The 27076-nt window shown below is 40.3% G+C and overlaps 1 protein-coding gene across 13 annotated transcripts in view; it reads right to left on the bottom strand.

Annotated features, from left to right (window-relative positions):
- Positions 1-2575: 2575 nt before the first annotated feature.
- Positions 2576-27076, bottom strand: part of Esyt2 (extended synaptotagmin-like protein 2) — a 111653-nt gene continuing 87152 nt past the window's right edge. For 4 of the 13 annotated variants that reach the window (XM_017315129.2, XM_011244139.3, XM_030246810.1 and 1 more), the window contains 5 exons: positions 26483-26581; positions 25672-25803; positions 24670-24775; positions 23450-23499; positions 2576-4077 (listed from right to left, as the gene is read on the bottom strand). In XM_017315129.2, the coding sequence (XP_017170618.1) occupies positions 4029-4077; positions 23450-23499; positions 24670-24775; positions 25672-25803; positions 26483-26581 (436 nt within the window). In that variant the 3' untranslated portion in view covers positions 2576-4028. Of the gene's footprint in view, positions 4078-12729; positions 23341-23449; positions 23500-24669; positions 24776-25671; positions 25804-26482; positions 26582-27076 lie in introns of those variants that run through there. The other 9 variants (XR_001780466.2, XR_001780467.2, XR_003950064.1 and 6 more) reach the window with 6 other exon arrangements.

The raw sequence follows: 27076 nt of genomic DNA, 5'->3' as shown, positions 1-27076 counted from the left end.
CCTCAAGAATAATGCCAGTGAAGGAATGGACTTGCCAGTGAGAATAAGAGAAAGCAGACATGATCTTTATATAGACTGCCAGTAGAAGGTGTGGCTCCTATTAAAGATGAATCTTTCCACCTCAGAAAAAAAAAAAGTCTCAATTAAGCCATATGGTGGTAGAGCATACCTTTAATCCCAGAACTCAGGAGGCAGAGGCAGGTGGATCCCTGAGAGTTCAAGGCCAGCCTGGTTTGTACAGTGAGTTCCAGGATAGCCAGGACTACTCAGAGAAACCCTGTCTTGCCCCACCTAGGGATCCATCCCATCTGCAGACACCAATCTCAGATACTATTACTGATGCCAAGAAGCGCTTGCTGACAGGAGCCTGGTATGGTTGTCCCCTAAAAGGCTGTGCCAGAACCTGACCAATACAGATGCGGAGATGCAGATGCTTACAGCCAACCATCAGACTGAGCACAGGGACCCCAATGGAGGAGTTAGGGGAAACACTGAAGGAGCTGAAGGGGTTTGCAACCCCACAGGAAGAACAATATCAACCAACCAGAACACACACACACACACACACACACACACACACACACACACACACATCCAGAGCTCCCAGGGACTAAACCACCAACCAAAGAGTACACATGGAAGGACCCATGGCTCCAGCTGTGTAGCAGAGGATTGCCTTATCTGGCATCAATGGGAATGGAGACCCTTGGTCCTGTGGAGACTTGATTAACGTAGGGGAATGCTAGGGCACTGACGTGGGAGTGGGGGAGCACCCTCACAGGAGCAGAGGGAAGGGAATAAGATAGGGAGTTTGCAGAGGGGAAAGCGAAGAAGGGGATAACATTTGAAAAGTAAATAAATACAATAACAAAAAAATCTTTAAAAACAACAGCAAGAAGTCTGGATTAAAGGTGTATTTTCCCACCTCAAAGATCTTGATTAAAGGTGTTCCTTCCCAATTCAACTGTTTAATTAAGGAAAAAAAAATCCTTCACAGTTGTGCCCAGCCATTTGGGTTTTAGTTAATTTCATATGTAGTGAAGTTGGCAATCAAGAATATTTGTCACTGCAGAGTCAGATCTACCACAATCATAGTTGGTCAGTTGGGACAGCCTGCAGAGGCAGGAACCTAGTATAACTGTCATCTCAGAAGCTACCCCCAACAGCCAGTGGAAAGATGCAGAGACTCGCACCCATTAAATGAAGCTTGGGAATCTTTTGGGGGGGGCGGGGAGGTTCAAGACAGGGTTTCTCTGTATAGCCCTGGCTGTCCTGGCACTCACTTTTAGACCAGGCTGGCCTTGAACTCAGAAATCCACCTGCCTCTGCCTCCCGAGTGCTGGGATTAAAGGCGAGCGCCACCACGCCCGGCTGAAGCTTGGGAATCTTATGGAAGAACTGGGAGAAGAATTGAGGGATCCAAAGAGGACAGGGAGGGTCAACTAACCTGGAACCTTGGGGGCTCCCAGAGCCTGAACCACCAAACCAAAGATGGAGCACCAACTGGATCTAGCCTCCTCAGCACATATGTAGCAAATGAGCAGCATGGTCTTCATGAGGGTCCCCCAACAACCGGATCAGGGGCTGTCCCTGAGTTTCTTGTCTACATGCCTGTGGATTCTGTGCCCCTAAATGGACTGCCTTGTTTGGTTACAGTGGGAGAGGATTCTCCTAGCCCCTCAGCGAATTGATGTGCAGGGATTGGGGGAGGGTGTTGTGTTAGTGTGGTGGGGAGTGACACTCAGAGGTGGGGCTTCCCTTAAGGTGTAATGGAGGGAGGATTTGCATGAGGTGGATACTAGGAGGACAAGAAGGGCTGATATCGGGTTGTAAAGTGAATAAATTTTTAAAAATCATTATATACCACATTTAAACGTGATTAGTTGAGTACCTGTTATGACTTTCAGAATACACAAACATTTGATTTACCTTTGAGCCACTACTATAATGAAAATATCCATTTGCTTAAGCTCTAAGTATAATTATGATTTTGCTACTTTTGGGATTTTATATCTCCACAGAATTTATGTTTGCTATAACATATTTATATACTCTTGGAGTATGTTCTTATTTAAATATTATATATGTAAACAAATATGAACAAATGTAAAGCTAAAGTATGTTGCATTTCCCTTGAGGGAATGTAGCTGGTTAGTTAGTACCATGTAAGAAACAAAGTGTGATTACCACCCAGGGGTCTCACCAATTTGCTCATTTCCTCCTAACAGCAATAAGCTGCAATTCATGAAGACATATTTATTTACATTTAAATGTATTTATAAAAATATGGAATATAGCCGGGCGTGGTGACACACGCCTTTAATCCCAGCACTCGGAAGGCAGAGGCAGGCAGATTTCTGAGTTCGAGGCCAGCCTGGTCTACAAAGTGAGTTCCAGGACATCCAGGGCTATACAGAGAAACCCTGTCTTGAAAAGAAAAAAAAATGGAAGAGAAGATGTAAAGTAACATTGTTTATTATTATTTTGTTTATCATTTTATTATTTATTACATTTAATGTAAAATAAAATGTTTAATTGTTAAAATAAAAGAAAAGAATAGCCACTCAACACACAATCATGTCTCCTTATGTTGTAATTAATTTCTAACTGAAAACAATAACCAGGTGTAACTATGTCTAGCATGATATAACTATGCCTCATATGACCACAAACACATTATACATTTAGAATAGGTAACAATGTCCCTTGAAGGACATCTCTTTTTTAGTATCTCAAACTTAAATATTATAACCACTAATAATCTCTTAATTGATGTTATATCATATGACAAGAAAAATTGAGGGGAAAAATCACAAATATTTGTACAAACACATTCTTACCAAAATACAACAGAAACACTCATATCAGTTATAATCTTCATATCTACAACTGGTCCTGTGGCCTTAGCTGGTGTATATAATTACCTTAGTCTATTAGCCATTCTGCATTTCTTCCACCCTCTGCAAGCACCTTAGCAAATATTAGCTCTTTTGCTGGAGGAGTGACCCATACTATCATTCTTGATGAGTCTGTGCCCTTTGTCATCCTGCTTGAATTAGGTTGATGTAGTCTTCCATTGGCTGAAATCCCAGGACATGATAGCACCAGAAGACTCCCTAAAGGATCCCCTGCATTCCAGACATAATCTTTCTTATCTCCAACTTCTTGGTTAATCTGAGATAACCAACCCTCCTAAAACTGTTATTTGTTTCTTAGCTTACAGGCTTCAGGGCATCAGAAGCCAAAATAGTCAGAAGGAAGTCTGAGCTTCCAGGTCACTGAACATGTTTTGGATCCTGGCAGAAATGCTCCCACCTCTGGAAACAAAACTTCTAGGCCAGCAGTATTTAAGGTTCCAGAAACAGGAAGCAAAAATTTTCCTAGTGAGTCACTAGGAGAGATAGGGAGTAAACCATTTCCTTTTTCACCCCTTGATTCCTGGACCTGTGAATCCTGGCTATGAGAGAAACCATATGATATGTTGGACACTTGATACAAAGCTTATATGACCTTCAGGAGAACCCTAGCAGTGTTCCAGACGGCTGCCACATACTCAACATTGTACTGTGTCTTCAAAAGGCCATTTCATCTCTCTATCAAGGCTTCAGGATGGTAGGAAACTGGATTCCAGAACTGTGGGTTCACTGTTGTGCTTCCCTGACTGTGAAGTGAGTTCCTTGGTCAGAAGCAATTCTGTGTGCAATACCATGATGGTGGGTAAGGTATAGTGATGTCCATGGATGGTGATTTGGCAGACACTTTATATATAGGAAAGGCAAATTCATATCCAGAAACAGTATCCACTCCAGTAAGAGCAAAGCATTGTTCTTTCTATGCAGGAAGTGGTTTAATATATTCAGCCTGCTACCAGGTTGCTGACTGGGCGCCCTGCGGATTGATGCCATGTCTGGGGTTCAGTGTTGGGTCTCTGTTGTTGGTATCTCTGGCACTCAATAGCAGCTGTAGTCAGGTCAGAGTTGGTGAATGGCAGTCCATATTGTTGATCCAAGGCACATCCCTCATTTCTGTCACCAAGGCCACTTTGTCCATGGGCTTATTGGGCAAAGACAAGGATGGCTGGCAAAAAAAAAAAAGAATGACTATCCATAGAATAGCACAGTCTATCTATCTACTTGACTACTGAAAGCCTCTTCTGCTGAAGTTATCTTTTGATGAGCATTTATATGGGACACCAGTATCTTCACAGATCACCCATATGTAGGGATTTATCTACACATTTCTTTCTCAGATGTCTTTGTCACCAAATCATGCTCTTTCTAAGTCCCTGACCATCTAGACAATTGAATCATTGAACAATCACATATCTGGCTAGTTCTACCTCCAAACAAAATGTATACACATATATACTGCCTGAAGTTCTGCCAACTGTTAAGATTTCCCTTCACAAGTGTCTTTCAGGGTTGTCTCAGAAAGGAGTTAATAATGTTGCAGCTATCCACTTCTGGGTGGTGCCTGCATTATGTGCAGAACCATCAGCAAACCAAGCCCTAGTTTTCTCTTCCTCAGTCAACCAATTGCAGGATACACCCCATGAGTCTACAGGTGTGTGTTTCACAGCTGACAGCATTGTAACAGAATTAGAAACCATAGAAATTTGGGCAACTTCTTCATGTAACTTGTTTGTACCTTCCGGAACTGCTCCAGCTGGATCAAGTACATAGCATTTGATATTGGATTGCTGCTGAGCATGTCCTACTTTATGATTCAGCAGGCCAGAAAGCACCCAGCTCATGTCTTATGGTAATTTAATGGTCCATTGTAAAATGTTAAGTTTCCAGTAAGGCCCAATAGTAAGCCAAGAGCTGTTTCTCAAAGGAGAATAGCTGTCTGCGGATGATGGTAGAATCTTGCTCCAAAATCCTGAAGGTCTATTCTGTGATTCATCGACAGAGGCTTAGCAAAGGTTCCAAATAGCACCTCTATCTGCTGTTGACACCAAGTACCATCCTGTTTGCTGGATCACATGGTTCAAGTGGTAGAGCAGCCTAAACAGCAGCCTGGACCTGTTGAAGAGCCTCTGTTTCAGACCCCATTCAAAGCTAGCAGCTTTCTGAGTCACTTGGTATATGGGTTGGAGTAAAACATATAATTGAATAATGTGCTGTCTCCAGAATCTAAATAGGTAAATTAAATGTTGGGCTTCTTTCGTGGTGTTGTGAGGGGCCAGGTACAATAACTTAGCCTTCACCTTAAAAGTAATATCTTTGCATGCCCCACAGCACTAGATTCCTAAGAATTTCACTGAGGTAGGAGGTCCTTGACTTTTGGTTGGATTTATCTTCCATCCTCTGATGTGCATATGTGTTAAAAACAAGTCCAAAGTGTTTGGTATTTTTTGCTCACTTGGTCCATTCAGCATAATGCCATCACTATAGTGAATTAATGTAACATTTAATAGAAGAGACAGGCAATCAAGATCTCTTCTAACTAAGTTATGATACAGGGAAGGAGAGTTAATATATCCTTGAGGTAAAACTACAAAGGTATTCTGATCACCTTGCCAATTGAAAGCAAATTGCTTCTGATGGTCTTTATGGATAGGTATCAAGAAAATGCACTTGCTAGAGCTATAGCTGTATACCATGTAACCTGGAGATGTGTTAATCTGCTCAAGTAAGACACCACATGTGTTCAGCAGCTGTAATTAGAGCCACTACTTGTTTAAATTTTTGATAGTCAACTGTCATTCTCCATGACACATCTGTCTTCTTCACTGACCAGATAGGAGAGTTAAAGGCTGACAAGTTGGTAACTCCCAACCCAGCATTTTTCAAGCCCTTGATGGTGGCACTAATTTATGGAATACCTCTAGGGATTCTGTTCTGATTTACAATAATGCCTGAGAGAGGCAACTCCATATAGCTTTTCCAGCCACATTAGCCCTCATTCTACAGGTCAGGGAATCAATGTGAAAATTCTGCCAACTTCTAAGTATAACTATTCCAGATACATTCTGAAACTCAGGAAATTACCACAGGATGAGTTCGGGGACCCACTGGACCACTGTGAGTCAGACTTCAGCCAAAGCTCCATTAATGCCCTGACCTCCATAAGCCCCTACTTTAACTGGAGGGCCATAGCATTTTTTGGGATATCCGGGAATTGGCATCAATTCAAAGCCAGTATCCAATAGATTAGGGAATGTCTGATTCTTTTCCAGTTACCCTTGTAAAAGCCACAGGTCCCTCTGAGAAGAGACTAGAGAAAAGCTAAGAGTAAAACTCAGGTATGCTATCAAGATCCTTCCTCAGGGGAAGCTGTTCATGCCCACATTGAGGGGGTTGTGGGTCTTTAAACTGGCTCAGGTCTGAAAATTGGTTCACAGCCTGAGATTCCCTTTTGGCACAATCACAGCCTTTCCCCCAATCTGTTTGAGAATTTTTCTGCTTATACTGATCAAACTAAAAAGCAGTAGGCTCCTTACCAATGTCATGTCTGGAAACACTGTTATTGATTAGCCAGTACCAAAGGTCCATCTGAGTCATGCTACCATAAAATTCACCTTGCCTGTGATGCCCATTACAGGTCAGGCCACAACTGACATTGCTTTGTGTATGCTGCCCATTACAATAACTATGAACTCCCACCTGACCCTGCTACCTCGGGGTCCAGTTAAATCCTTTGCATTAAATTTGTCCAACCAAGGAGCAACATCTCCAACCTCAAGATCTACCACAAAGACAAGAATTACAATAAAACTCTTCAAATGTGCTGATGCCCCACTTAAAATTTCGCATCGATCAGGGTTAGTAAAAAGCTTGGGGTCTTCTCAGCTTTTTCATTGTGAGAATTAAATTTACACAATGTATCTACTCTAGCACTTCAACTTCCCCAAGTCTTGAAATCCCTTCATCAACACTAAGTCAAGGGAGATCAGGCATCTCAAACTTTTCAGTAGGCCACCTTTTAACAAACCCTGTGCGACTATTTAAATATTTTTGATGCTGTTTTAAACCTTGCACGCATCCATATTAAACCTAGAATCTCCACTTAATGAGTCTATATCAACATACTTAGCCTGATCAAGTTTTATTTTCCTTTTACCATTATCCCACCTTAAAATCCATTCCCACTCATATTCCCCAGACTTCTGCTTCAATGAACTAGCAAACTCATTAAGCTCTTTAGTAGTGTGGCACACCTCCTTATGGAATACACTTTCTATCTCCCTTCTATGTGCCTGCTTTGGCTTAAGTCTGCTTATAGCTCTAGAGGCAGACTGGTGGGCCTTGAGGGACATCAGTATTGTCTTGCCTGTTATTTCCTTCAGAGAAAATCACTACTGGCTTAACAGACAACAAAGGATTAATTTCCTCAGTCAACAGTGAGAAAGGCAGTATTTCAGGGTGTGGGTGTTCATCTTCTGCTGAGGGTGGAGCCAATTTTGTCACTGAGTTTACTGTTGTCCATCACCACATTCTGAAATGCTAGACATTGGTAATTTTATCATGAAGCTCATTTTTAAATTTTTACTTATTTTTGTCTCATATATTACATACTGACTGCAGTTCCCCATCCCTTCTCTCCTCCCATTTCTTCCCCTCTCCCCATCTACTTTTCCCCCTTTTTTTCATAAAATTCTTAAAAGGACAGTCCTTCCAGGGATAAACCAGTCATGGCACATCAAGTTACAGCAAGACTAGGCACCTCCTCTCCTATTAAGGCTGAATAAGACCATCCAGCATGAGGAAAAGGGTCCCCAAAAGAAGAGTGAGAGATAGCCACCACTCCCACTGTTAGGAGTCCTATAAGAACAGCAAGCTATAAAACTATAACATATATGCAAAGGATCTAGGTTAGATCCATGCAGGCTTCTGATTGTCAGTTCAGTCTCTGTGAGCCCCTATGGGCCCAGGTTAGCTGATTCTGTGGGTTTTCTTGTGATGTCCTTGTTCCCTCTGACTTTTACGATCCTCCCTCTCCCTCTTCCACAGGAGTCCCCCAGCTCTGCCTAATGTTTGGCTGTGGGTCTTTCCATCTGTTTCTATGAGTTGCTGGATGAATCCTCTCTGGTAACAGTCATAGTAGGCTCCTGTATACAGAATATTAGGAATCATTTTATTGATTTCCTTCCCTCCATTCTTCTTTTCTTCCTTCCTTCCTAGCTTCTGGTTCCTGCCCCTCCACGCAGTGTTGGGGGAGGGGCTCCCTCTGGTGACACAGGTCTCAAGCTGGACCAGTCATTTGTTGGCCAATCTCCCAAATTTCTGTGTCTCCTTTACCACAGTCCATATTGTAGGTGGGATAAATTGTAGGTCAAAGGTTTTAATGTTAGGTTGGTATCCCAATCTCTCCACTGGAAGTCTTGCCTAGCTATAAGAGTCTTAGAGTTTTCAGAGCTAATTCTTTTTTTTTTTCCATTTTTTATTAGGTATTTAGCTCATTTACATTTTCAATGCTATACCAAAAGTCCCCCATACCCCCCCGACTCCCCTACCCACCCACTCCCCCTTTTTGGCCCTGGCATTCCCCTGTACTGGGGCATATAAAGTTTGCAAGTCCAATGGGCCTCTCTTTGCAGTGATGGCCGACTAGGCCATCTTTTGATACATATGCAGCTAGAGACAAGAGCTCCGGGGTACTGCTTAGTTCATATTGTTGTTCCACCTATAGGGTTGCAGTTCCCTTTAGTTCCTTGGGTGCTTTCTCTAGTTCTTCCATTGGGGGCCCTGTGGTCCATTCAATAGCTGACTGTGAGCATCCACTTCTGTGTTTGCTAGGCCCTGGCATAGTCTCACAAGAGACAGCTATATCTGGGTCCTTTCAGCAAAATCTTGCTAGTGTATACAATGGTGTCAGCGTTTGGAAGCTGATCATGGGATGGATCTCTGGATATGGCAATCACTAGATGGTCCATCCTTTCGTCACACTTCCAAATTTGTCTCTGTAACTCCTCACTTTGCCCCTTCTTAGAATAGGAAACAAAACACCCATGGAAGGAGTTACAGAGCTAATTCTTATCCGTTGTCAACTTATCCAGAGAAGCTAGCAGCAACTACCCAGAATAATAATTTTCCTCAATTTTCCACAAATTGTAAAAGGTTTTATATACAGTGACCAAACTCATTGCCTCTCACAATTGCTAAATCAGGGTAATCAAATGAATTTGTCTGTAGCCAGAGTCAGCTACTTTGTGGGTTCCTCTTTCTTCCACCCTTCTCCAACCCCTTCTCCCACCCTTTCAACCCAACTCTAGAGAGGAAAGGGAAAAGGACAGAGGGGAAAGAAGGGATGATATTATCATTAGTCTACTTCCTGCTGGTTAGGGTGTCAAGTTCCTTTGAGCAAGTTTGATCTTCACTGTCAGAACATTTAATTTCCTGTTGTTGTTTCTTTATGCATGACTACATAACAAACCATGCCCAACAGTAACCAACAGCAAACAACCAACAACAACCCAACCTGTCTCTTTGGGCCCTAGAATTTATATAACCCCCTGAAAAAAATGACACACAATTGCAGAAACTACCAGAAAATTATCCCCCTGCTAGAGCACAAGGCAAATAATAGTCAGGTACTGTGGACAATCTGAAGTAGCCCCAAATTTCATAACTGGGATCAAAACAAAAACTATTATATTTCTGTGTTTTTAAAAGAAACAAACAGCCGGGCGTGGTGGCGCACGCCTTTAATCCCAGTACTCGGGAGGCAGAGGCAGGTGGATTTCTGAGTTCGAGGCCAGCCTGGTTTACAAAGTGAGTTCCAGGACAGCCAGGGCAATACAGAGAAACCCTGTCTCGAAAAACCAAAAAGAAAAAAAAAAAAAAAAAAAAAAAAAGAAAGAAAGAAAAGAAAAAAAAAGAAAAGAAGCCAACATGCCAAAATTGTCACTAAACTGGTCTTCTTGGGTTCTAAACTAGTTTCCAAGATGAATTTTTAGTACTTTCCAAAGTTCTGAGAGGACTCAACAGCTAAAGAGGCTCAGGAACTGTAGGTGTTGCCAAATTAGAAAGCCTACTCCAGATATTTTAAAAATTTATCCTTATACTTCTGTTGCTCTAGAACCAAAATTTGTATTAATCAGGTTTTTCTGGAGGAGAGACATAGATATATAGATGATAGAGAGAAACCATACATGTGCCTGCGGAGTTGAGAGGACAACTTGCTAGAGTAGTCTTTTGTTTATTTTAGCGATTTGACCATTAGTTTTGGCAGCAGGTGCCTTTACCTGCTGGGCTATCTCTTCATTCCAATGTTTTCTTGCCTGCAGGCAGTCCTGACACAGCCCAGGATAACATATGTCAAGGGGCAAGGAATGTCTGTACATCTATGTGGATCTCCTCTAGTTTGTTTCTTTTTTTAAACCATTAGGATTCAATAAAGGGTCTCACAGAACTGAGTGACTTAGCTGGCAAAAGAAAATTATCAAATTACAGTAGAGTATTGGGGGTGGGGCAGAAAGAAGTTGTGGGAGAACATTGTTTGCCCTTGAATGTCACTATATGCTTTAAATTTTTCCCCCCTATGGACAGGTGTTGTGGGTCACACCATGTCTGGTTACAGTACATCATTATATCTGAGGGATTTACCTATAACCTCTTCTAAATATGTAATTCTTTACCCCTTAGTCAAGCACCAACACTCTTTCAATGGTATTCTCTAATAAAAGCAGATAGAAACTTGTATCTTAAGAGTGTCTTCTATCTTCATTTAAGAGATTGCTTCAAAATAAAAAAATACCTTCTTTCCTCAATTAAATGTTAATTATATATACTTATTTACACTTACACACACACACACATATACACATTTAGACTATATTTATATTTGGTTGTACCTACAGTGTAAAACTGACATTATCAGGTCATGGTTTATTCCAATAGGACACTAAAACACATCTCTGGTTCACAAAGAGTTAATGAGTTCCCAGCCTTTTGCCTGACCAGCAAGAGTGTCACTGAGCTATAGATAAAAGAAAGCAGTGCGTATTAAAGCACAGAGAGCTACAGAGTAAGAAAACAGCACTTGTTAAAGTACGGAGAGTCAGAGAGCAAGAAACCATGGCTTGTTAAAGCAGAGTTACACAGTAAGAAACAAGTGCTTATTAAAACACGGAACAGTAAGAAACAGTTAAGTTTCAGAAGCCATCAATTTCTGGCCCCTAGAACAGGAAGAGTGAGTTACATAGATCATCCATCAGTCTTTAGCCTTCATCCAATGCTGAGTCCTGCCCAGTACCATTCTACCATAAAGGTCAGGCAGGCTTCTGGCATGTGTGTGTGTGTGTGTGTGTGTGTGTGTGTGTGTGTGTGTGTGTGTATATATATATATATATATATATATATATATAGAGAGAGAGAGAGAGAGAGAGAGAGAGAGATTTATATGGTGTAGATTCATTGCACAAGTATATTTCATTCTGACATTTTAATACCTATTAACATTCTTTAATAATATTTACCCCATTCTGTCAGTCCATTCTCTCTGGTTTTGTCTTCCTCAATAGTTCCACTTCTACTTTTATGTCTTACTTTTTAAAACTTACTTTTTATGTCTTCTGCATGTGAGGGAAAACAGTCTTTCTGAGTCTGGCTCACTGTACTCAACATGATCTATTTTCCTGAAAGTAGCCTATTTTCATTCTGCTTTATGGTTGAATAATATTGTATTATTCTATGTAGAGGAAAAGTGAAATTAGGTTTGCTTTGGCCCCTGGTGTTCCTAAGTCTAAGTGCTCTGGCAGTAACTCCAGAACTCCCTGCTGGCATCAGGTTCTTCTCAGGGAAGATGGACTCAGCTATCCACCTTAGAGGAATGTGACCAGGTAACAACAAATATGTGTTAATATGTATGAAAGGATGTTGGTCACCATGAGTGGTGAACACCTGCTTCCACTCATTTCTTTGGCTCTAGTAAATAAGAAAACGAGACAGAGGACCAGAAATGCACAACTGAGCCCCATAGAGCACTAGTGGAATAGGAATATGAAATGTGAGCTGGAGTCCTGGTCTAGCTGGAGAGAAGTCTGAATAGGCATGGTAGTACTGTGGTATTGGCAATTGCATGCTCTTGGGTGACTGAGGCCTATGGGCTGGACAGGAAGGCCCACATAGGCTTATGTATCTAAGCATCTGTGGCTAAGAGCCCCAATCAATGTTCCAGGCTTTAGAGTTAGAAACATTTGAACCTCAGGCTGGTGGTCCATTGCTCTGTTTTAATTACCAGCAGCCCTAACACTTAGCAGCAACTGTAATCCATGATTAACAGTGGCAGGAGGCAGCATCATCAACAGTAGATGGTGTTTGCCCTTGGGAGATGTTATCTCAGGACAACTAATGTCTCAGTTTTTGGGTCTTGGGTGTCTAAGACCACTAGTAATTTTCTGGAACTCACCCAGAGACTAGGGCCTGTGGGTTTTTTGTTTTGGGGTGTGTGTGTGTATGAGAGAGAGAGAGAGAGAGACAGACAGACAGACAGACAGACAGACAAAGAGTCTTTATAGCCTCTAATCTTTTGTCAGCTTTGGCTCTCCAACCTCTCTCACCTTCTTTTCTTTCACTGTCCCTTGTTGTCTCTACTGCTTCTAATCCCCTTTATCTCTGTCCCAGATCTTCTCTGGAACTCCTCAGGCATCCTGTGGTTACAACTTCTATGGTCTCCACCACTACTTCTTTACTACCAATTCAGACATCTCTTTGTGTTACCAGCTCAGCCAACGCTATTAATGAAGCTCAAAAGTAGGCAAAAAATAAAAGACCATTCAAGAGATACCTGTAAATAGGTTTAATGTGCAACAGTGAGAGATAGCACAAGAGGATATCCCCCAGCTTACTTTAAAAATGAACTGAACAGTCTGATTATAGAACCAGGAAAAGAAAAGTATGCCAAGTTCATACAAGTGGAGAACTGTGTAAGTATCATTCGTAGGCTTTGGGATGTGCCACCAGGGGAGGGGATCCCGTGGCCTGGATTTCACTGAGACTTATGATGGTCATAAAGTTGGTCCAGTAGAAGCCACAGTCATGGATGGAATAGTATCTTCTAGAGCTGGAGTTGTGCTTCTGCAGAGAGCAGCTATGGTTGCAGCGCAGCTTCTTCAGAGCATCTGATGAGTGTTCAAAGCATACACCTGGCTCGTTGTTGGGCTGATAGTCTCCTGTTCCAGGCAGTCCAGTAAAGAGTCTACCAGCTGCAAGGATTCACATGAGCCTGGCTCTCCAACACCTTAGCTTATTTAAATGAAAAATTAACATTAAAGCTGGTGCTTAAAAATAAAGGTCTATCATTAACAGCCACAGTGTTCTAACAGTATTTTATATTACTTAACAGGACCTTATTTTTAACAAATATTGTTGAGGATAGTTGGGTCATTTTATCTATCTCACGAGTTCTGGTATTAAATGTATGGAAAAATACCATTCAAATACTCACCAAAAGTCAGGCATTGTGGTCACAGTGACATTAAATTAATATAACTATTTACACTCAAGCTTTAAAGATTTATTTATTTACTATGTACAGTGTTCTGCCTACACTCCAGAAGAGGTTGCCAAGATCACATTACAGATGGTTGTGAGCTGCCATATGGTTGCTGGGAATTGAACTCAGGACCTTTGGAAGCATAGTGAGTGCATTCAACCTCTGAGCCATCTCTCCAGCCCTATACCCAAACTTTAACACATATGCAAGAACAGACGGGTGTACAATTGGCACCACACGTTTTACCTTACCTCAATCAGAAACCAAACAATGAAGCCATAAAAGACTAGTGAAATAAACAAGAAATCAAGCAACAGAATTATCTTGATCTAAAAAAATTTATAGTCTTTTGCCAAAATGACTAAGTTATGCATCACAAATTGCTAATATCAGAAGGTTAAGAGGAAATATCACTACTGAACTTATGAACCTGAAAGAGAAAAAAAAAAACTAGTGATAACCTATGACACAGTAAGCCAATTTTTAAGACATCATCTGTAAAAATTTATATAGGAATATAAAATCTTTGCATCTATTAAGTAAAATGAATCAACAGTCCATAACCAAGGTGTCAATCATATTCTACCAAATATTCCAAGAAGGAACTACACATATTCCCTAAAATTCTTTCAGAGGACAGAAACAGAGCATATACTTTCCAACTCATTCTATGACACCCACTGGAATTCTAAAACTAGGTAGAGATATTATAACAAGTACACAATAGCTCTCAAGAACAGAGGCAAAACTTCCTAACAAAATATCACCAGTTTGAATCCAATAAAATCTCATCAAATTGGATCTGACAATGGAGAAACGGAACTGTACCTCTAGGAAGGCAAGATCTCAACAATTCTGACGACCAGAGGCTGATGCCCAAAACCCACCTGGTGACATAAGAGAACTGACTGTTTTTTTTCCTGGTATGCTCAGACCTACACATCCATGCATGCATGCAGAGTAATAAAAAATAAACACAAAACAAGGGAATCTCAAGAAGGAAAACTCAACAAAACGATTTGTAATTCTGAGATGGAGTCACTCACATATCAAAGGCCAAGGGTGGAGCATACCTCAGAAAACAATGGCCATCAATTGTTCTCCATCAGTATGGAGGCTGGAGATTAGCCTTGGTTGGTTTGCTATTCTATAAGATTTATGTCAAATTCACATAAAGCAAATAAATGTCTTTGTTGCTCTTGGACAAGACAGCAAAGCCATAAAGAGCAGGAATCCTCTCTTGGACTTAGAATAATGTTAGAGCTCAGCAAAATATGTTGTGTACCATGTCCATATAACTGTCTGTTACTATTAGATGGTGTGAATAATGTGTTTTGCAAGCTGGGTTGCTTCTGTGTCATTATGTTGTGTGTGTTGCATATTGCACATCATTTGTGGTATGTATATGCACTGTGTTGTGTATACTGGGTTGAATATTCTGTATGCATATTGTTATTCAGATGAAAGTGTGAGGTATACAGTGTCTGTATTGTATGCCATAACATTATATTTATGAGGTGTGCTTTGTATGATGTTGACTGTGCTGTTGCAGCTAGGCTATGTATTATATTTATGATGTGTTGTGCATACGCTATGTTGTAGTTATACTGTTTTATGTTGTGCTATGTAGATTCTGTGTTATATCTTGTGTGTTGTATTGTTTCTGATGTGTACTAGATAATGTTCCATGCATATTTTATATATTGTTCATGGACACATTGCATAATGTGTGCCAGACTGTTGTGAAATGTATGTGTTATGTGTCTTGTGCATATGTGGGTTCTGGTGGGAAACTAGGAACTGAGGTCGCATGCTGACAACACCGGTGCCTTCAATATGTACTGTGGGACAATTGTAAGGAACATGTGTCTTGAGACTGTGGTGGTGTGACCTGGCCTGAGCAGTGAAATTTTCATGTGAATTTCCTTAAAGAAAAAAGAAATCCCATTTTTGATGTTCTCTTTCCCCTATTAACCATGTTACTTAGACATGTGTGTTGGGAACTGCCTGTAGTTTCCCCTGTGATAAATATGATTCTGATGTTAGTCACAGGGATCTTCTGGGAAAAGAAATCAGTCTTGGAAGAAGAGTAGTTCTCTTAAAACCAACAGTCCTTCCTACAGGTCAGGGTGCCTCAATGTGGAATGGTAACCCTGAGATCACTCTGCAAGTATTCTTCCATTTTGCATTAGCACTACCTTTTTGATAAGCATCATGGCTATTTCCTACCTTGGCACTAAGTACTAAGGTACTTGGCACTAGGTACTAAGTATAGAGAAGGTATGGTGGTCCCAAGGTATACAGAGGCACATATAGGATTTGGATATGGGAGGTCTGACCCCAGTGCTTCCCATATTCTGAGATACAACATAAGACTTCTTTCAGAGGAATCAATCAAATAAATATTTATACTAATATAAATATTTGTAAAGACAGGCACACTATACACATTAATTTAGTATTTTTGTAGAACATGTTAGCAACAAATTCTGTTGTTTAAGAAGTATGACAATAGGGGGCTGATGAGATGGCTCAGTGGATGAGGACACTTACCACGTAAGCCCGCTAACCTGAGTTCAAGCCTTAGAAACATCGTTAAAAGTCAAGGGAGAGAACACACTCTACAAAGTTGCCCTCCAACTTCTACATGTGCACTGTGGCATGTACATAAACATGAATACACACATGCACACGAAAAGAAATGACACCGGGGTAGTGGTACATGCATATAATCCCAACAGCCATAGAGTGAGGGAAAAGGACTAAGAACCCAAAGATACTCTGAGCTATGTACTAAGCATGTGTAAGTCCCTTGTATAACTTCCCAAATCTGACAATGCCTTGACTTCCCATTCACTTTGTACAGTTGTTGAGGACTCCTGGCTAGCAGTCTTCTTTCTTTTGAGTTTGCTATCCCTATTTGTTCCTATTAGAATAACCCAGTTGTTCTGAGTAGCAAGAGAGGAGTTTCTTGTTGTCATCTTTGAATTTCAATAGTTTGATCATAATGTGCCTAAGTGTGGCTCTTTTGAAGCTTATTCCACTTATAGTTCCTTCAGCTTAATATATACATTTTTCTATCATATTTGGTTTTGCCAAATTCCTTTCTTTTGAGACAAGTCCTTAAGTTGTCCAAACTGGTCTGGATTAAGTATGTGAGTTTGGCCTTGAACTCCTGATTTTTCTGCCTCTATTCCCCCAAGTGCTGGAATTACAGGTGCATGCTGCCACACACCACCTCATATTTTCTTTCAAAAATATTTTAAAATAACTTTACTTATTAAAATAAATAAATGTATTTACTTATTGTGTGCACATGCACTTGCCAGCATACACGTGGAGTTCAGAGAACTTGCAGGAGTCAGCTCTTATAATATGGCCTCTGGGTATGGAACAAAGGTTATCAGGCTTAGTGGCAAGTGCCTTTATCTGCTGAGCTATCTCATTAGCCTATAGTATTTCTTAAAAACATCTTCTTAGGTATTCCTCTCCATCTTTTACGGGTCTCTCACTATGTGTCCATACATTTCTCCTTATTCTGTATTACCTTTGTATCTTGGATAAGGAAGATGGTTCTTAATGACCCATCTTCATATGCTAATTCTTTCTCTGTATGCTGAAATCTGTCTCTAGTGGACCTTGAGTTCTTGTATTCAAGAGTTTCTACTTATATTCTTCTCTGATTGACTTTCTTTTCTTGGTGAGACACCATCCTCCTATGACCCCATTCGTTCATTAGACCTATAGCTCCTTTCAAATGCAGTAGCAGATAGAAGGTCATCTGGACTCCCTTAGAGACAGGTGTTATTGACTGTTTGTTGCCTGCACCACTAGCACATGGCCCACATTTTATTATTATTTTTGTGTGCCTCATGATTTGGGGATTAAAAGTGTAAGACAGAATGAAAATTCTGTAAAAAAGCCCATTCTTTTTTTCCATAGGCTTTGTGCTGCTTTCTTGGAGTTTCTGTAATACCTAAAAAGCATAGTATTTAAAGTTCCTGCCCAGTTAGTTTATGTGATTAGTTAGCAAGTAAACCAAGCTTTAAGTAATTTGGATCAATTTTAATCCACTACCCGTCGCACCAGGAAACAACACCAGGCCTTTTGTAGACCCTTTGCAGATGTACATGCCCTCCTCGTGTATCTTCCTATGTCCCCCAAACATTCTACAAGTCTCTTTTTCTGCATTTTCCTTTGTTGTTCTGTCATCATCTGTCTCCAGAGCCACCACGGGCTCAGGCAGCTGCAATGATAATCTTTGACAAACACAACAGACATAGATTTTCCAGGATTCAGACAGGTCATCTGTTGCAGGATTTTTCCTGTCCAATCACATTAGGGCAGTGGGAGGCCTGTGATTGGACAGGGAAAAGGGAGGCAGAGCTAAGAGTGGCAGAGACAGAGAGCATCTCAGAGTAGGGGGAGAACCAAGATGGCTGTGGACGTGTACCCCTGTGGCATTTTCTAGTTACAAGTAGCTATGATTTCACAAGGTTAGAAATATTGGGATAAAGCTTTTATCATTATCAATTGGCTCTGAAATTATTTAATTGGCATCTTGTAAATTGTGATATTATTGATACATAAATCTGATTGGTTAATTAAGCATTAAGAGTCTTGATTCTACCGGGGTACTGCGCATTTTGATGTGTTGGCTGACCATGGGGTGTGTGGTAGCAAGAGGAACTGGGGGTGAGAGGGCACTGGAGAGATGGCCCGGTGGGAGCCCTGTGGTCCAGTGTGGACAGAGAGTTGGCAGGCAGGCAGGAGCTCAGAGAGTTGGTGGGTTCATTTTTTAATATTTCCCACAACAGTCATACAGTTGCAGTTTTCTGGGAATAAGACAGTTCTAAAACCTATTATTTCTCCTTTGGAGGTTACAGGTTTTCACAGCTGTTGTGATCCAAAGGCTGCTGTATAACTTTTTTTTTTTAATGTTTATGTTTTTAATTGCTATTACTATTAGAATGTAAGAAGTGGAGATTTATAGGCTCATAGGTAACTCATTAACATCTATTAAACCTGAATTTTGGGGTTATTCTCCTGAGGTTTTCAAGTGATAACTACTTCTAAAGATATCTTTCCCTCTCAATATAGAGAGACAATATATTTCTTTTTATCCTGAATTTTCCAGGAGTTCTAGAATAGCATAAAATAAATTAAGACTTCCTGGATTATTTTGCGTTTTCATGACCCAGATGTTTTTGAAGTAATTATGCCACTAGCCTTTTATCTTTATTAAATTATTATTACATGTCTCATTACATCTTTAGCCTTTCATAAAACTGTCTAGAGGTAACCAGAATTCTTTGAATATAAACTCATTAAATGAGAGTCTTGTGCAGTTTATAAATGTTTATAGATCATTCATTCAACAGATATGTGGGTTATCATTTGCATGCTAAGAATAGTCATTAAAAATTAATACTCACACAGTCTCTGCTCTTAGTAGATTATAGTCTAGGCAGAAAGATTATAATAGTCAACTGAAACGCTGTTAAGTAAAATGAACATGGTAACATGGTGCCAAGGGTCTGAATCATGTAGGCTGCTTAAGGTTAGACTGCTGGTAAAGGACGCTGAGAAAATCAACTTTACATCATGGGAAAGGAAATGGACAATGTGCAGGCTCTTGAAAAGCATCCTGGAGATGGTGAGGTGGGAAGATCCATGGTAACTAAACTTGAGTACAAGTAGATCCTGGAGGACACGTGGTTGGCACAGTCTCAGGGAATGGGACAGATGATAGATTCTTAGTCTTCATTGCAAAAGCAATGGAAAATTGTAGTTGAGGTTTGTCTTTAAAACAAAGAAGGGAGCAACAGAGAACTGGGAGTTGAGAGTAGAAGAGACAAGATGGGCGTGAGGCAGTAGCAGAAGTAGGTATGTCTTCAAGTCATGATTAAAGACTTAATATGTGTGTATGTGAGGGAGGGAGCCAGGGCAGGATGCTGTTTAGTCCTCAGCTCAGGTCCCTAGACAGACAGAGACAAAGACAGGAGGGAACTGTGCTAGGATGCATAGAAGAAAGTTGCTATACAGGGAACTGGATAGTCTATTTGTGATACTGATTTAGAAAACACAGATGGTCAGTGGTATTCAGAACACAAAAAAAAAAAAAAAGAAAAAAAAAACAAGTAACATGTATACTTTAATATTTAGAGTGTAGGTAAGAGAAAAAAAGAGGATTTTTTTTTTCAAGACAGGGTTTCTCTGTGTTGCCCTGGCTGTCCTGGAACTCACTCTGTAGGCCAGGCTGGCCTCGAACTCAGAAATCCACCTGCCTCTGCCTCCCAAGTGCTGGGATTAAAGGCGTGCGCCACCACGCCCCGCAAAAAAGAGGGTTTTTGTTGTTGTTGTTGTTTTGTAACATCAACAGTAAAGAGTAATGTAGTAAAGGTTGGGGTATAGCTCAATGTATGGTGTCTTAAGATTTTTTTTTTTAATGAATGTAAACAAAGGCATTATAAAAGACAAAGAAACTAGGCTGGGAGCATACAATTGTAATCTCAACCTTTAAGATGCCAAGGTAGAAAGACTGTTAGTTGAAAGCCAGTCTTAGCTACCCTATCAACAAACAAAGTCAAGCAAAGGTGGCATTTCAGCATGTATACAGAGAAACTAAGGGTAAAATGTGAAGATGCCAAAGAAAGACAACAAGGTACTTCCTCAAATCTACCTGAGACACTGGACACCCAAGCATTTGCCCATTGTTCAAACCTTCTATCTCAGCATCCTGTTTGGGAACTTCTCAGTGTTCCAGTCTTATTTAGTCTACTTTTTCTGCTCAATCATTGCCCTTCAAAATGAGCTGCTTGCTCTTTGAACGAGGATGGGAACAAGAGGAATATCAAACCACATGAACAGTGAAAGAATGCACAAATAGCAAATATACCTGAAACAGCATGTGAGCTTTCCAAATTAGCTGTTCCCACACTAAACTTGTTCAAGAGACAAACAAAAAACATATTACGAGTACACTAACATAAAAGTTTTATTGAATAAATACATGTGCTGTTATATAAAATTAAGCAAAAAGGACATTCTATGATTAAAACAAACAAACAAACAACAAAAAACAAGAACCACCCTCTATTACCCTACAGTGGGTAATCCAGATGGGACCATTCACTGCAGCAGGCTGCACTCTCTGTATCTGCCTGAGGTTTTTTAAACTAATCCTAAACACCTCTGCATAGGGACTGCCTGTACAAGAAATATAGAGTGCAAAATACAAATGGTAGTACATATGGTTGCAAGGCTGCTTCTGTTTTCACCTGAAACTTGAAAACACCTTTGTACTTTAAGGCACAGGATAAGCCACCACATGAATAAGTTAGGAGAGCTGTACTTCAAATCACTAATTTCCCTCATTGGTTTGGCTCAAAGTAGAAAATGTAACATTCTTTTTTCCTAGGTAAGTCATTAAAAACTAAAAGTTAACATTTTGAGAACTAAAAGTATCTATCTATTTTATATCTTTAGGACACTGGAGTGTGCCTTGATGGCAAGTCAGCCCTCCTCATGCAGCACTCAGAACTACAACTAAGTGGACTAGTATTACTAGACCTTCTGTCTCCTTTCCACTTAGACTGGAGATGCTACTTGAAGACTCAGATGATGCACGTGGGGGCACTGTATCTGAACTCATTGGCACCAGCTTTTGTGACTGTAGTAGGGATCATACTGATTTATTAGGGGATTGTACCCTTAACTCTACTCAATTTGCCTAATTAGTTATGAAAAGCATTCCATTAAATAAAATACACACTTAACTAAGTCTATGGATGCAAAACTAAGATAGATAGGTTGTTGGTGAAAAAACGATTGCCATGATACAATTTCAGGAAAAAAATCTCTTTTATAGACAGAAGCTCTTAAATGGACTTAATTAAAAACACACTTAAGGAAAAAAAAAGCTAATACCATGGTCAAGCAACTAGTTTTAATATAACCTGCCTTTCTCCTGCAACTAAAATGCCACCCTTGAATATTTTATGTGCATATATGTTCATGTGTGTACCTACACAAACTTTCTCACAATCCTACTCACTAATGAAAAAAGATTTATAAACAGGATTCAGAGGAAGGTGTCAGATGGCAGGAGAGAGATTACTCTGACGGTATGACTACCTGGGGTGTGCTGTGAAGAGCCACAGACTGTGTTACAACTGTACGTGTTACATTACAAACTGAGGCACACTTTCATCTTTTAGACAGGAGGAGAGTGCAAAAGGAGCACTCGATATTCATCACAGGCACTTTGGTATGTTTGGTCACATAAGCTTCCCATAGGTTTAATTCCAAGAAGCATGTGAATGGAACTACTCCAATTTTGATTACAAAGCTGTATTTTCCTGCTATAAGTGTACATAGTTTTAAATGATCTCATAGCTGAGAAGCCCTTTTCATCCTAGAGGTTAAAATGCATACTGAAAAAAAAATCTTCCTACATTTGTGCATCTTTTGCTTACAGACAAGCATAGCTTATAATACTGTGACATAGCCTCACCTCACAAGAGGTTTGAGATCTCTTACATACAAAACATGCTTTTCCCAATCTAAAAATAAAAGGATTCCAAAATAAAAATTGTATTAACATCTGGCATGGCACAAAATGAGGATATCCAGGAAATCTCAAGCCTTACAGCAGCTTGCTGGCACTGCGCAGGATCTTTTGTCACGTATGAGGGGAAGCTCGGGAAGGTGTCTGTCCTGTGTGTGGACTTATGGCCAGGTTCTCCCATCAAGAGCAAGTGCAGTGCTCTAACTAACGTCTTTAGCTCAGCACCCTTTGTTACTATGCATCCATCCCATTTCACCTCTTTACAGTAACAACAGACCTGTCTTCCTAGGGTAAGAAACAAGGACAAAACAAATTAAGCTTGCATCACTCTTGATAACACCTTATATCCTAATATGCTTTGGGCAAAATATAATGTATGTTTCTTTTTCCCAAGACAGAGTTTTGAGGTGTAGCCCAGGCTGGCCTTTAACACTTGGGTCTTCTTGGTGTGGCCTCCCATACCCTGGGATTACAGATGTGAGGTACAACGCCTAGCATGTGTGCATCTCTCTACTACTCATGAGTCTGTTATAACAAACAATTACACAAATAAACAGCACATTCCTTTCTTATGTAATACATTTCAGATGAGTATACTGTGATTCTCCAGAGCCTTGACAATGCTCTCGGTATTGTCCAGTACTCAGTTATACAACTTTTAAAATTAGCCATTCACTGACTTCTCACTGTATTTTCCTATTTATAATAATGTTAGTAATTTGAAATTTGTTTTATCGTTCATAATAGACATAAAAATTCTAATATTTAATAATCTTTCCATTTTTTCCTTTAAAAAGCCATATCACACAACAGATCTATGAGAACATTTTGCTGAAAAGATGAAAATGATTAATTTGTCACAGAATGTAATAAGTCTTAGAAGAAAATACATATTTCCTTAATTCATTTTCTTCTTTATCCAAACCAGCATGTAGATATTATAAAAAAGAATCTATTTACATGGTGTAGTGCACCTCCAGGATGCAGGACAAGGCAGAAACAAGTCCAGGTATCTGCTTTCCAGCAGGTGCAGCTGACAGAGCTCCACACAGCACAGGAAACACATCACTACACCACTGGTGAAGCACTGGAGGAAGCTCAACAGGGAGATTCAACAATAATATTGGCCAAATTTTCCTACAATGCCAAGTTTTATAAAATTATTAAGGTATGTATAACTCAATACTTAAAATTATAAAAATAGCATTGGTACATCTGCGAGAAGGTGTGTTCCATGTTGAGGTGCCACGTGATACACTGAAAAATAGACCTACGTCCAGCGTAGCTACGTTATCACCTGTGGCCTTGTCCCATCTTCTGTGAGGTCATACCTGAGAAAGCACAAGAAAGTACAACAGACTTGGGTCAGGCTTTGGGATGGTAGACGCAGCAGCTAGGTTTCTCTGGGAACTGCCTGCAACTTGGGACAGGGGCACTCACCACTGGGTCCAGCCCTTGGCGAGTTCTTCAGATGCCAGAACAACCAGCACCTGTGGATTAAAAGAAGGTTCTGTGAAAATTCCTGGGTAATTCCTTTTAGATCATTCATCACTCCTTCCTACCTCTCTAATTTCTTAACAATATGAAAATCTCATGTTTTGAGGTTCTCATTTTTAAAAATCATTTTAACCTTTACATAGCTGAGTACATCCAAGAGATTCTTCTTGTATCTAATAGTATTACAATTATTATGAAACACATAAAAGAGATACTATGAGATACTAACAAATATGTCACTAATGGCAGTGTGTGGTTTAGATATGAAGTGACTATAAAAGGCTCATGTTTAAAAGCTTGGTTGCCAACTAACTGACGGGCTTCTCGAGGCAACGAGAACCAGAAGGTGTTGACCTCATCAATGAGTTAATTATCAGGTAGATCCATACTGTGACGGTGATGGGAAATTGTGGGTGGGTAGGGGTCACTAGGGATGTGCTCTGGAAAGCTATACTTTCTCTTGGTCTCTCTGCATATCTCTGCTCTCTGGCCATTGTGTGGTGGACAGCTCAGTTCTGCCTCATGCTCCCCACCGTAACCTTCTGCCTTACAACTGGCCCAGAAATAATAGAGCCAAGGGCCCATTCATTGAAACTTCTGAAATCAAGAGGTAAAATTAAACCTTCTCTTCTTTACATTGTCTCTCTTAGGTATTTGTCATGGCCTAGCTGATAACAGATTTTTCACTTTGCTGTTGACAAAGTGGCACTTACAACTCAAAAGCCCCTTTCCCTATTTAAACCTCTTTACACTGTAAAATAATAACTAAACCTACATCAAAATTAAATGTGAGATGGAAAAAAACAAAAGAAAATCTGGAGGAAGAAAGTCAACGGCATGGTAAAGGAAGCACATAATTAGCTGAGTGGGTGGGGCAGCAGGTTATTGGAGGATATTTGCCTTCACAGTTTTCTTCCCATGTAATATTGAACAGTTTTTACAACAGTTTTAATCAACGTTTCTTCACCTCTAAGTTCCTGATGTTAGTATGAGTAATAAGCCAATAGTAAGAATGCAGGAAAACAGCTATGTACTGATGTCTTACCACAATGTGATAAGCACACATTAATTAGAGTGAGCCTCCCTTCCCACTATGTAAGCTATGATCTAAAGTGCACTTAATTCTACAATGTGTAGGATACAAGGACTTAAAAAAAAATCACTTTGCCAAGAAGCCCTTTATCTTTGGACAGGAAGCCACCACTGTTCTTCACAGCCACATCCAATGTTCTCCTTTGCACCTCAGGCAGCGAAACACTGAAGTCGAAGCTGAAATGGAAACAACACCTCATGTCAGCTCCTGATGATCCTGCTGCATTTTCTTCTAACTAAAAACACTTATTTCTGAGATAATTCCAAACACTGTTTTATTTTTCTTGTTGCCATTTCGGTGCTTACCCAGCTGACCTTAGTTTACCTGAAATTACTGCATGAAAACAGTGAGGGGAAGGTGCCCTAAGGAAGAAACAGAACTGGGCCAACAGATACTGATGCTATTCAGCTGTATTACTTTTCTTAAAACTAGCAGATGCTACACTGCCTGAGAACTATGAGATGGGGCAGTTTGCAGAGACTGGTGATCCAAGGATCTCTGGGTGACCACAAGCAACTTGGCCATCAAACTGACCATGACCACACAAAGGCAGCTTCTATTAAGGTGACCGTTATGATTCGCGAAAAATTATATCTCCACAAATTTTTGAAATTGTTATAGAAAAAAAGGCTTTCTCAAAAATGTGTATTTTATATTACTAGCTTATACTACAAAATAAAAAATTTAAATCTATCTTTAAATTGTTTAATTTAAAATTCAGTCTTAGTATATGTTATCCAATAAATCAAAATTCTTCAAAGTCATCATAAGATTCAACTTTTAGCTGGGGGCAGTGGCATTACAGCCTTTAATCCCAGTATGTAGGACACAGAAACAGATTTCTGAGTTCACGGCCAACCTTTAGTCATCAGTCTCCCTGTGCAGCATCGTAACTTGGACATATGATCTTTAACACCTCTGCTTGAAGGTCAAAAGCTTCTTGACTTATTTAACAAGCGACTCGTGATGGGGTATGTTAGAGAATCCTGTTTCTCCACAGACCTTTTCAGGCCTGCTCTAAGCTAACATTTCATCCAGGTTGCCTCTTGGCTATATCAGGTGTTCACTATACCTCTGATCAAACACAGGGTTCAATGTCTTCTTTGATACATGTGTTTTCCTTCTTCCTGAGCGTCTCTTGTCTGGTAATAAATACATGCGGACATATGGGTCAGAGCCATCTTCCGAGAAGGCAATGAGGTTTCTTATAATACAAACCAGAGAAGACTAGACATTAGAATTTAAAAAATAAAAAGTTCCATATTAAAATTATTTATCAAGTTTTGACTTCATATTATCTGGAGCAACACACATCAAGTTTCCCAAAGTAAGCTTTTGAATTGCTAGCCAATGATATCACTTTTAAACTTCCCTTTAACAGCTTTGCCAGAGTAACTGTTGTCTTTATTACCTAAGCCTAGAGCGTGGGTAGACCTTCACAGCCCTTGCTCTGTTTCTCAGACTAGACCCTGAGTGTCTGTACTGGCTACTTCTGAAGCACCTCCAATCATAGCTTCTGCACAGGGTCAAGCTCCTCCATGAACCTGTCCCCTGCTCTTTCCCTAGGATAACTAGTAATAAGCCAAACACATTCAGTTACCCCCAACCACAGGCAGGCTGTCTTCAGAGCCATGGTAGCAGCCTCTGCAGTGCCCACCCTCACCAGTCACTATCTTGGCAGCCAGAATACACAGGGTTCCCATAATCCCTTACTGAACTGAACTCTACATTTTTTAGGATCATGTCCAATGCTGCCAGTTCTATTATTTACTCATGTTTTCAAAAGATTTTTATAAGCTCAAAATATCTACCCTACCAGTGGTGGGGGAGGGAATCACGTGAGGCAGAAATAACCTGACAGCCCCAGTGGCAGTTGGCCTCACCTGCAGGAGTGCACAACCACGATGAGCTTATTCCTTTGGGAGCTGTGCCGGATAGTCAGCTGGATCTGCCCCAGAGGAGATTGTCCCAGGGTTGTCCCACTGTGGAAACAACATAATGTCACCAGCTCTGCCCCAAGTTCAAAAAAGGTGTGCTGTATTGGTTCCATGTGTACAGTAAGATAATCTCCACTTATTTAGACAAAATGGGATCTAACTGCTCCTGAACTTACTCGTGATTCAAAACATCTGAATATATACCACATAAAAATTATTTCACTTGAGGGTTTGGCATTCCTTAACTATTCACAACTACAGCTTTCCAACTGAGCACTCAAAGTACAAATGAGAGACAAAGCTCTGCCTTAGACAAATGTCAATCCTGTAGTTGAAGCTTCCTTTGCCTGCTGCTGGGCAAGTATCACTGCACTACATCCCCAACCTTGACCTGACCCATATAAGAAAGCAAGAAAACAAAAGGTGAGCATGTGTCAGTGGAGCCTCAGAGACACAGGATGGCCAATGCTGTATCCTGAAGTACTTGTATAACCACTGCTACTTTGTATCTCCTTATAACTGGGTTACCATATGTCGGAT

The sequence above is a fragment of the Mus musculus genome, chromosome 12, assembly GCF_000001635.26.
Source record: "Mus musculus strain C57BL/6J chromosome 12, GRCm38.p6 C57BL/6J".
Lineage (NCBI taxonomy): Eukaryota > Metazoa > Chordata > Mammalia > Rodentia > Muridae > Mus > Mus musculus.
Note: the sequence above shows the minus strand (reverse complement) of the source record. Positions and strands in the feature narration are given on the sequence as shown.